The following is a 12292-nucleotide window of genomic DNA, read 5'->3' as shown; positions in this document are numbered from 1 at the left end:
TTTTTAAATATTTTTTTAAGTTTTTACACTTGTCTGCTAAAAACCTGGTTCTTTTTTATGTGTATGTGAGTGTAGTTAAATGTGTAGGCAAACTTTTTATATTGCTCTATAGGTGTATGTGTATTTAAATTCATTTATTTTTAATACGTATGCATTTTTTTTAAACTTTTTTTTCTAAATTTTAATTTATTTATAATATAATTTTTTTTGTCGAAAAAACGTATTTTTTATAAATTTAATATTGTTATAAATATTTTATATTTTTTGCTGTTGTTGTTGAAGTAACAAATGTTATTGTTGTTGTAAATATCTTTATATATCTATCTATATTTTTATGTGTATATGTATATAAATGTATAGAGATATTAAATTCTATTAATTTTTAAACAATTATTTAAATAGTTCTCTTTTTTATTTAAAACTTAAATAGAATATATTGCAGTAATTGTTGCTGTTGTTGTTACTATATTATTTGTTGTTGTTGTCATTATTTTACAGGGTAGAGAGAGTTAGAGACGTATAAAAATAACAACTGCATATGTGTAAGCATTCATGTATTAAGTAGTATGTGTATATAAATACATAAATACTTGTACTATTTTATGTAAGGGTAAGTATGCATGTTTTAATTTGAAACATAATGCACTAGATGTGTGTATGTTTACTAACACATATATATACATATGTATGTATCTATGTAAGTGTTGGTTACTACATTCATTTCGATTAAGTTTTACTAGGAGTCCAAGTATCCTTTTCACCTTTGTGATAAAGGTGTATACATATGTAGGTAGGTATTTGTAAATTTTTCATTCCGTTTCTCATTTTCAAAATATTATTTTCCGAAAAAAAAAATGATCTAACTTCGTAAAGTCATATCGAGGGGTTGTTCTTAATATTCGCTAACTCTAATTTTTTATTAAAATTATTTTGTTTTTTCATATTCAGCCAATAATCCCACATCCGTGATATAAATATCCAAGAATAACGTATATGTATTTTTGGCAATTTTATGAGGGAGGCCAGACTGTCCACCACCTGAAAAACTTGTATTCCCCGCGGACCAAAAAGTAGAAAAATACAAATATGGAAAATAAAAATAATAATATAAAAGTTACGGTGCAGGGCCTAAATAACCCAGAACCGACGGCAAATGTTGATCTGCTCGCGAGTCATGTGTCATCTTCATCCTGCGATCGTGAGCAAAATACTACTACGGAGGTGGGTACCTTGACTTCCGTGGCGGACAATGCGTCAAGTGTACAGAAACCATCATAGCGAATCACAAAGAGATGAAATAGACCAAATGGTGAAAGAGGTGAGTGGTAGCATAGCTAAACCACCTATTACTAAAAACGGCTTTCTGGAGCACAGAGGAGGAAGTTGAAGAAGATACAGTATGCAGTATACAATGCCGGTAATCCAACAGGCAAAATTCCAATAGATCAGCAGAATAAGGTTGAAGATCTGGTCAACAATAGGATAGTGGACCATGCAATCGCTTTAAAGGATGAACAATCAATAGAGCGTGGGCGTGATGTTGATGAGGTTGGCATCTCACCCTGAAGAACTTGCTGGAAAGTTTCCTCCCTCCCTGGGATGGTGCTAATGCTGGGACTTCGTAGAAAAAATACTCAGAAATGATTCTCAATGTGAAAACTAGTTCGTGACTATCTTTCCGAACTGCCGGTATACATAAAATTGTATTTGTATGCATTGGTATCTGTGTGCTATTGTAATTTTGTTTGTTAAACATATGTATTTAAATACAAACACATATATATTTAATGCATCTGCATGATAATGACAATTTTACAATTGTAATGATTATTGTCATATCATTTTTTTACACTCAAATACTCGTGTATATTTATATGCATGTACATAAATATGGGTATTTTTACGACTATTATCATTGTACACATTTAAATACATATATATGTATGTTAAAATATGTATGTATATGTATGTATTTAGTCTTGTTATTAGCTTTTAAAAACATGTACATTTAAACTGTTTATTAGGTTGGGGAATAATATTATTCATATACTTAATCCATATAGTAATTTTGATTTCAGTGATGTAGTTCTACAACTCAAAATTGTGTTCTTTATCTGAAGAATTCAGGGACACAACTGAGGATCTAAAGTTGATGTTGTTTAAACTTTAGATTTTTAGGTGGATGAAAGTTTAAACTGTTTGATGAACAATGCCAACAAAGCTAATCTTTCATTTAAATCCTATTTTCCACATAAAATCCAAACATCAGATTTTCCACTAAAAATCGATATACATAAATGCAATTGTTTACAAAAAATTCAAAATGTTTAACAGTATTAGTGTTAATCAATTAAACAATTGCCATAAATTTTAGAAAATTACATTTTCCCCAAACAAATTTTTTTATGAATTCATATATTTATGAATTCATTCAATATTATAGGTTTAATTGTTATTGCTTTTATCGATATTATTGTTTTATTATGACAGTGTACCATAATTTAATTGTTTACAATTTAAATACGTAACATTTAATTGATCAAAAATGAATAAAAACAAAATATATACTACGCAAATCTGTGCATTTTTTTTTTTTTTTTTTGTTAACAATTTATTATTTCAAGTGCAGTGACTTTTGATTTTTATTTGATTTAAAGAATTGCTATAAAAAAGGCTAATAATATGAAATTATAATTTTGTGGCTTTTTTTGTAATTTAATTGAACGTTTACAATAAATATTATTGTTATAGTAGTTACTAAATCTAATGTATAAGTTAAATATTTTCTGCCTTATTCATAACAAATTATAAAAGGTTTATAGAACAAAATTTGTTATGAAAATTTGTCTTATAAACCATTGATAAACTGTTATGAAGAAGGCACTTTTTATATAATTATGAAAAAACTGCTTTACGAAATTCATAATAATCTATTGTTTTTTTTTTGCCTAAATAATCTTAATTCCTTCCACAAAAAAAAAAAAAAAAAAAAAAAATATGTAAATTACTATGAATATAAATTAAATAATTTGTTCCTACTCTAGGGCATTAAGGAATTATTATAAGAAAATTATTTGCTTTTTCATATAATTCCCCCTTTTTTTTGGTTTTTGTAAATAAAAATACTCATTTACATAAAAACATTTGTTTGTTCATTAATTATTTACTTGATTTACTTATGAAATGCAATTTATATGTTTTTAATTAAATCAATTTTAACATTTCCGGTTTGAGATTTGTTATTTTTTTTTTTACTCTTTTAGCAAACTTAAATAACATTATTTTTATTAAAGCAATTACGTATCAATAAATATGTAGTTCAATTTCTTTTTTTTATATACATATCTCATAGGTATTTAATGAACTATTTTCCCATAGAAAAAATATAGTATAATTTAGGGGAGATTTACTTTTGATATGACTACCAAGAAAAAACAGTATATTTTTTACTATAAATTCTATTAAAGACGTGCCTATAGAGGCACGACTATGGACTAATCTATAGATTAGAATATATTAAGATTAGATTGATCTATAGTCACGACTATATATTGATTGTCTAAAATATAGACAATATATTGTCAATACTATCGATTATCTGATACATAGACTGATCTACAGTTTCAAAGTTTAACTGAAGAGTTCTTTTGTATCTACTATAGACAGATCTGTATTGACTTAGCTATCGTCTCCACTTCATACTTGTTTATATTTTACTATTCATAGTATTAAACATAGACTAGGGTTCTATAGTTGAAACGAAAAGTCGACTTTTCGACTTTTTGTATTTAGTTAAAAGTCGACTTTCGACTTTTTGCATTTTATGAAAAGTCGATTTTTCGACTTTTTTCATTTAATTAAAAGTCGACTTTTAGACTTTTCGACTTTAATTATTTTATATATAGTCGACTTTTTCCGACTTTTCGATCTTCTTCGACTTTTTTTCGACTTTTCGACCTTTTTCGACCTTTCCGGCTATTTTAGAGTTTTTGACTTTTTTTCCACTTTTTTAAAATTTTCGACTTTTTGTCTTTATTCGACTCTTTTCGACTTTTTTCGACTTTAATTTTCAAAGTCGACATTTTTACAGACGATAGTCGAGTTATCGACTTTTTTGGAACAAAATAGTCAACTTCGACTTTTCGACTTTTTTCGACAAAAAGTCGATTGTTCGATTATTCGAAAGTCGATTTATAGACTGATCAAGAACCAAGACTAACTATTGATACCTCCCCAGTAAAAACTTTCATTACCATGTAAGGGTTTAAAATACCAAAAATTACTTACATTTGAAGTCATTATTTTAACACGGTGATGTCATTGGAGGCAAGTACTTACCACAAACGATTACAAGTAATTAGAAAAAGTAGTCACTGCAAATCGCATGAAAACGTATATAAGTGCTATATCTTCATTGGTAAGATGACTAATGAATTATAAAGTAATTATATAACACATTATTAGTAAGACCTTGTTAGATTATTTCTATGTAATCTAGACGATGCATCGTCTAGACACATCGTGATGTGTAGTAGCCATTGAAAAGTATGTTGATTGGTAAGTAATTACAACTGAAAGCCATTACCCAGTTTTGGCTTGGTCTTCATGATGGATTAGAGACTTGACTATAACAATTTGTGAAGTATACATAGTTCTATAGTTACGATTTCAGATCTGTATAGACAGCTTTAAGCACAATGTTTTCTTGGACACTTTTACTACATCCATAGAAGATGATGCTTATATTTTCAATACACATTCTCTAATTAGTTTGAAATTATTTAAATATATTGTCGTATTTATTTTAATGTTTGTTACAAGTTTTAGCACTCATTATATGTATGTACATATATGGAATCCATACAATCCATATATAATGAGTGCTAAAACTTGGTTAACCACTCCAACACATAAACACGAAACAGTTGAATGAAAAACAGTAAACAATATGGGAAAAAGTAATGAAATATCGTAAAAAACAAGAAGAGAGAGTGAGAGTAAGAATTGAAGAATGCAAAACTCATATACATCCTCCATTTTAAATAAATGAATACATACATTTAAAATAACGGTAAATGCCTTGCATACATTTAAATAATAGTGTGTGCGAATGCGTATGTATTTGCATATAAACCCTGCCAGCAATTTTGTAGTCGACTACGAGAAAAATTCACTTCTAGTTTACTTTTACAGACTGACTATAAGCTAACTACAATGTAATGCAGAGCTGTCCCGAAATTTTGTATTTGGCAACGTAAAGAACCGACTTTTAAATACTAACTACAAGCTAACTATAATGTAATGCAGAAGTGCCTCAAAATTATCTGGAGAGAATTAATTGTATTTCAACATGTTTTCTCTTGTTTCTCTATTATTATGATTTTATTTGTTAACTTTAGTAGACTGACTATAAACGAACAACAATGTAATGCAGAAATGTTCCAAAATTTGGTATTTATTAACGTAAACAACCGACTTTTAAAGACTAGCTACAAGCTAACTATCATATAATGCGGGAGTACCCCAAAATTATCTGGAGAGCATTTTGTTTCGACATGTTTTCTCATGGTTCTTTATTATTTGGAATTTGTTTTACATTTTTGTAATTTTCTTCTATACGTTGTGAAATTTGAGTCAGTAAATTGGAAAAATTAATCATAAAAGGTTAAATATTTTAAAACTCGGTCCCTAAATTCTAAATTCTGCTGATTAATACTGTAAATATAATACATTAACAGTTAACATTACACAAAACATTTTCAAATTTATTTTAGATTTGGATCAATGGGAATCATGGAAATAATGAACAAATCATTCATAATTTTATGGGTACCGGTGTTATTATTAGTTCCCCTGCAGAAAACTGATGTCTATTAATTTTAACGAACTAATATCATAACTTGTATTAAACCGAAATGTAATTTAGATAACTAGTAGTTAAATTTTAAATATATTTAATTAAAATATAATTAATTAATACAGTAGGGAATTCAAAAGAAAACTATTGCTTGACTTTTCTGCAACTAACTTTAAGTTAGTTAATAAAGAGTTACCTTTAAGCTAATTTTTTAGTAACTAACTTTAAGCTAGTTGAAAAGTCATGCAGAGTCGGACAATTGACTACTGCGTATGACATCACCATGTTAAAATAGTCAGTTGGCTCCATTAAAAATAATCCAAGAATCAACCATAACTAGTTGATGAAAAAGTCGGCTTTTAATGCATTTAAAGTTAGTTGAGTTGCTGGCAGGGAATATTTAGTTGTATTGTTATTTAATGCTTATTTAAATGAATAGCTGCTGTACATATGTTTGTTTGAATATTTGGTTTGCATTTAATAGTAATTGTCGTCATAGTTGGTTTTTTATATTCATTTTTATACACATACACATACACTCATACCACAACTCTCTATGCAATAGCTGTAGTAGTAGCGAGTTGTGGTATTTGCGTTTTACTGGGTCGCGTCACATTATTTTCTAATTGGAGTTTAGAATTTGTATGTAAAACGTTTTCATGAGTTTTCCTGCAATTCCCTTTATAACTAAACAAAAATAAATGTTAAATATGATAGTGAAGGGGTTTTTATGCAAAACTTTGTTTGAACATTTAGTAGAAATTACGACTAACATGTGTGTCAGGTTTAGGAATTGAACTTGAAACTGTTATTGAACTAAAATAAAGTATTTGTAGCGTGTATGTATAAGTAAAAGAGTTAAAGCTTTTTCTTACAATATTTAAATAGTGTAATTGACATTTACAGTTAATCTTCTAGAAACATTTAGTAGATCACAAAATGCTATAAAGTTTTCCATGCCCTGCTTTATTCCGCAAATTTTTACACATTTTATTATTTTGTTCGACTCAGTCTGTGTGTGTGTATGTATTTTTTTTTTTTTTCTAGCAATTTGTATAACATTTCATATGAGAAATGTAACCGAAATGCAACCACAATCCAAACGGACATATGTGGAAGATTAATATGTGAATATGGTTAAAAAGAAAACAAAAGGCAGTAGTAACAACCAACAACGCAAAAAACCCAAAATATAACCAAACTCAAATAAAATGGCAAAAAACGTAAAGAGATGGTGTGAACAGAAAACAGAAATAAAACAATTTTAATTTGTTGAAAACAAAAAGCGGATGCTAAACTCATTAATGATTATTTCGAAAAACTAAATGCAAATAATGATGGCAACCAAGTGTGACGTTTAAAATGAGTAGTTTGGGTTTTTAGTTTTAAATTTTTCACGATATTTTTGTTTTTTTTGCATTTTACTGTATTTCTGGGGGCACTAAAATATTAAAAACTAATTAATATATGTATGTTAAAGTGGTATTCGTCTATGTTAGAATAAAATTTCATAAGTTCATAACTCATTATTTGCATTACAAATATTCATATGTTGTCAGAACAAAATATATGTGTCTAGGAAATCGGATTCTTTATATGTTCTATAAAAAACACACATAGAAATACAACCTTACACGACACCACCATGTGATATTGCACGCATTTATTAACGACACTTGTACGTATAAGTGTTAAAAATTTATTGACATTACAAATATTAAGTATACGCCTAATTTAGCAGGCAAAAATTCGAATTTTTTTAAGTTTTTCGATTTTGATCTTGAAGATGAAGTGTATTTCACAATTAATATTCTTTATGATAAGAGCTACAACTTTGCCTTAGAGAGTAAATTACAATTCCGAACGGTTTGTAAGATTTTAGACTGAGAAAATTATTACTTTTTGGCAAAAATGACAATGAGGACTCAAGTCTTTGTGGTCGCATAAAAAAGTGCATGCATTTAGGCAAAGCTGGGAGACACGGATCTTTTTCCTGGTCTTCCGTATACGGTTATATTTTTTTCGTGTTACATTGTGTAATGGAATTAATGTCGATTTATAGGTCTATTCGCCGATTTTATACGACGGGTTATTTTTTGTTCTACTGTAACGACAATAGATTGTTTTGTGGTTTCTATTACAGATCGACTATAGACTAATCTATAATCTAGATTAAAAAATATTCCACTATAGACTATCTCAACTATATACATACATACATATACTATAGACTATAGATCTCAAGACTATAGACTATTCTATGACCTCAACTATAAAATGCTCCATAGTCCCGACTGTACACTGTTTTATGGCTCTAATTATGGGCTATTCTATACATATTATTTCACTTCTTGAATTAACAATATTATATGTTCACTTTTTACACAATCTCATCTTAATTGAAACTAGTTCCAATAATACTTAAATAAAATTCCAAATTTAAACAAAAAGTTCATTAAAAGCCAAACACTTTAAAAACTATATAAATGTTTTCTTAAATGTATCTAATAATAAATTACCACAATACTCTTTTGTAAACAGGCATACAATTGCCAACACTTTAAGCTCTTAAGATTCTTGTCACAGTTACCAACAAAAAAAATCTGTAACTATCGCAGCCAAAGTGAACTAAATTTCAGCAAAATGTTGCCAAAAGTTTTTATATAAATCTAGTAAAAATACTGAATATTGAAATTAGATTCAACAATCATTTAATCTATTTGTAATTAAGTTAATTATTTCACAAAAAGACTGTTGTCGTTTTGTATTTAAAGTGAGAGAAACGTTAGAAGAGAAAAACATACATTCACTGAACATTATTGTGCTAATGTTTTAATCTCTAAATGCATCTTGTAGACAACACTACTAGACAGACATACAATTGCAGGCATATATGAAAACATACATAATCATGTATCTAGAGTACATTATTATGCATTATATATGCACACATAGACGCTCATACACACGCAAACACTTAGACATGCATATAAGCATACAATGATGCAATTAAAATTGCAAACTAAACTAGAATAGAATAAAATAGTTGAGTTTAGTTTTAGATGCAATTGCTAATGTTGTTTTTGCTATTGTTGGTTGCTACGTGTTTTTGTTGTTGTTATTCCCACATTATTTTGCACTACTGCTTTTTAACACATATACCGGTATATACATAAATATGTATGTGTAGGCAGCCTGTTCCTGTCTGTCTACATATAAATATACGTTTGTAAGTAGTAAATATGTGGCACTTTTTCGTATATGTTAAAATGTATGTTTGTATAAGTTTAAACACGATTACGTAAAACAGCCATATAAACGAAATTAACATACACATACCATGAATAAGCACTCATACAGCATAGTCTTACATACTTACATTACAAACAATTTTTGGTACTACATACATACATATAACACAAACGAAAAAAAGAGAAAACCCCGAAAACGTAGACTAAAAATAGTTGTGGCAACGTTTTTGGTCTATATTTTGGCATTGGTAATATTAACCTCATAGATACATACCCACACATTTATAATGTTGTTGGTAGTAGTTCAAAATAGTATACGCAGATGTATTCGTGGATATGTATGTATGTCTATCTATACATCTGGCTATCATTTCATTATAAATATTTTGAGGTTTAGCATAGTATATTGTGGGAGCTGAAATGAGAGAATGTTGGCTTTAGCGAGAGGAAATTTTATATGTATACAATTATGGAGTCAGACAATATTATACATTTATAAACAGACAGTTAAGTCGATAAATACCAAGCATAGACATTCAATTTTCCTAGATACGATTATGCATTGAGATAAAATTATTATGTACACATGCACAAATACAGAATAAGCTCGCATAGCATAAACATTCAGTCATTGACACTTCCCATGTCGATAGTGGGCTTAAAGAGTGTAAAATAATTAATTACAAAATATAGTAACTATGATTTTTTTCAATTCACATTCTACAAAACTAGTTCTTGTTAGAAGATTACTTATTAAAAGAAATACATATAAAATGACCCCTCCCTCGTTTACCTGGGATACAGTAATATGACAATTGCATTCGCTCTTGTTTACTTATCAAACTGATGGGAAAATATAGATAGTCTATTTGCATTTACCTAATATAGAGACCACTGCATAGTTACATAATTATGTAAGGTTCCGTTATCTGTAAATCTTTACACATTTTAAAATACTATCCACGAAAAGCTTTTGCTGAAGGGGACTTTGAAGATCATCACAGCTTGCATAAAACTTAGTTGTGCCGCTTTTTATCCAGGAATAGGATGCAGAATATATACATAAACTTTATATAGTCGAAAAATTATATTATAGAAATTACAAACAGAATGACAAACTTATATACATATACCCTTCTCATGAAGATGAAGACTATAAATTTAATTACCAGTAGCGCCAAGATCAAGGTATTTGAAGCCAATTCGACACCAAAATACTATAAAATCGTTTCCAGATACAAGTAATATTTATAGCAGTTATAAAGCTTTATCCTGAGTATTTTTTTATATGAACCACTGTATGTATGATGTTGATTCGATTGATGCGTGTATTAAAAAAACATTATGTTTGGACGTACCTACATACATACAATGCATATAGAATAACATATGTAAGGTGAAGGATAAAATATACAAACTATGAAGGATATCCTGACCAAATCCAATGTATCTTTGCTCTATAAAACCAGTACACGATTAAACGAACATACATATGTATGTAGTAAGCAAGTAGATATAATCATCAGTGCATCCATCCATCCGTCTATCCATTCATCTATCTATCCATCCAGCCAGGCAAACAACCAGCTAGGCAAGCAACCAACCAAACATCTATCTATCTGGTATCGATCGATAAAGTTAATGCTAATACTGAGACAGCTTTAGTTTATACTAATACACATACATATGTACATAGATACATCTGTACATTTTAACTAGGTTTTGATGATAATGAAGATGTTGCAGAGAAGTTGTTGCAGTTTGTAGCAAGTTGTGTTGTATTGTGCCTACAATATTACTGTTACACTTACTTCAACTACTTCTTTGTTGTTGGTGCTGCTGTCGTTGTTTTGGCTGATGTTGTTGCTGCTTCTGTTATTGATGATACTGATACAGATGATGGTTGTTAGTAAATAAACGTTTAACTCTCCTATGCTCCTTATACAAATGTGTATGTATGTTTCTGTATTGCCTGTCCAGTGAGTGTATTGCTTCCTTTATATTTGCATGTGTTTTCTGTTTTTTTTTTTTTTTTTTTTTTGTATATTTAAGTGTTTAAGTATGTTTGTTGCCTTATGTGTTGGAATGTTTGATTGTATGCATAAAGTGCATTTAAAAAGTGTTTTCATTTCTTGCTGTTTACTTACTGCATGCCATCATATAACAACAACATCAGCAACAAAAACAAAATAATAAAAACTGGAAAACACTTTAATATTGTATGTATAATGTTGCATCAATGCTGACGAGTTGGAGAGTCTGCAGTCGTAATGATGAATACACAATAACGGCACCCATTTACTTCTATATACAACCACCCACTTTCCACCAATAAACATTTAGTCAAGTTCTTTAAAATTGTGGCAAATATTGCTGCTCTTAAAGTTTTTCATATCCGTTTGTAACCATTCGAATGTTGCAAGTGCGTGTTAGTGATAGTATGGGTGCATTATTATTAAAGTTTTTGTAGTTTTTGTCTTGTTTAATTTGCCTGTTGTAGTTGTTGTTGTTGCTGCTGTTGCTATGGATGTTTTGTATAGTTATTTAAAGACATGTCATTTGTTGTCATTGCATGTGATGTAATATCCTTGTTGCGGTCATGTATGCCTTTATCATGTTGTATCTTTTTTCTGGCCTTTTGATTTTTTAACTGTAAAATGTCAACAAGAAAAGAAAAATTTACATAAAAATGTAGAACAACAAAACTATTATTAGAAGATTAAAAAGGGTTATGAAATGAAACACCGAATATATTTAAGAAAAAAACAAGTAAGAAATTATAGTCGGGCGAGACCGACCATATAATACCCTACACCTGTTACAAAAATAAAATGTGATTTAGTTTTCATAATAAAGCATTTAAGTTGAATTGCACCTTGCCTTGAATTATACTTAAGCCATTTATTGTTGAATAAAATTGTGGACATTTAAGTCAAATTTTGAAGGGGGATTTGTATAGGGGCTATGGTCAAATGAGACCCTATAATTATAAAATTCATGCGAGTCATTAAGGCTAGTATAGAACTTGGTTTTGCAGCTTTTTGTCGAGATACGAGTATATTAAACATAATTATAAACTAATTATAAATCCCTATTCGTCGGGTTCAGTTGTATGGGGTTTAGGTGAAATAATGGACCGATGTTAACCATTTTCAATAAGCTTCGTCTCCAGTACCATAGAAGA

General features: G+C 28.9%; 1 protein-coding gene across 1 annotated transcript in view; it reads right to left on the bottom strand.

Annotated features, from left to right (window-relative positions):
* Positions 1-10248: 10248 nt before the first annotated feature.
* Positions 10249-12292, bottom strand: part of LOC119603720 — a 54819-nt gene continuing 52775 nt past the window's right edge. The window contains 1 exon segment of the mRNA XM_037955873.1: positions 10249-11758. Within this exon segment, the coding sequence (XP_037811801.1) occupies positions 11630-11758 (129 nt within the window). The 3' untranslated portion in view covers positions 10249-11629.

The sequence above is a fragment of the Lucilia sericata genome, unplaced genomic scaffold (genome assembly GCF_015586225.1).
Source record: "Lucilia sericata isolate MDLA Ls3-8-SP2 unplaced genomic scaffold, ASM1558622v1 Contig000331F_arrow, whole genome shotgun sequence".
In the NCBI taxonomy this organism is placed as follows: domain Eukaryota; kingdom Metazoa; phylum Arthropoda; class Insecta; order Diptera; family Calliphoridae; genus Lucilia; species Lucilia sericata.
The sequence above is the reverse complement of the archived record's forward strand: the minus strand, read 5'-3'. Positions and strand labels throughout refer to the sequence as shown.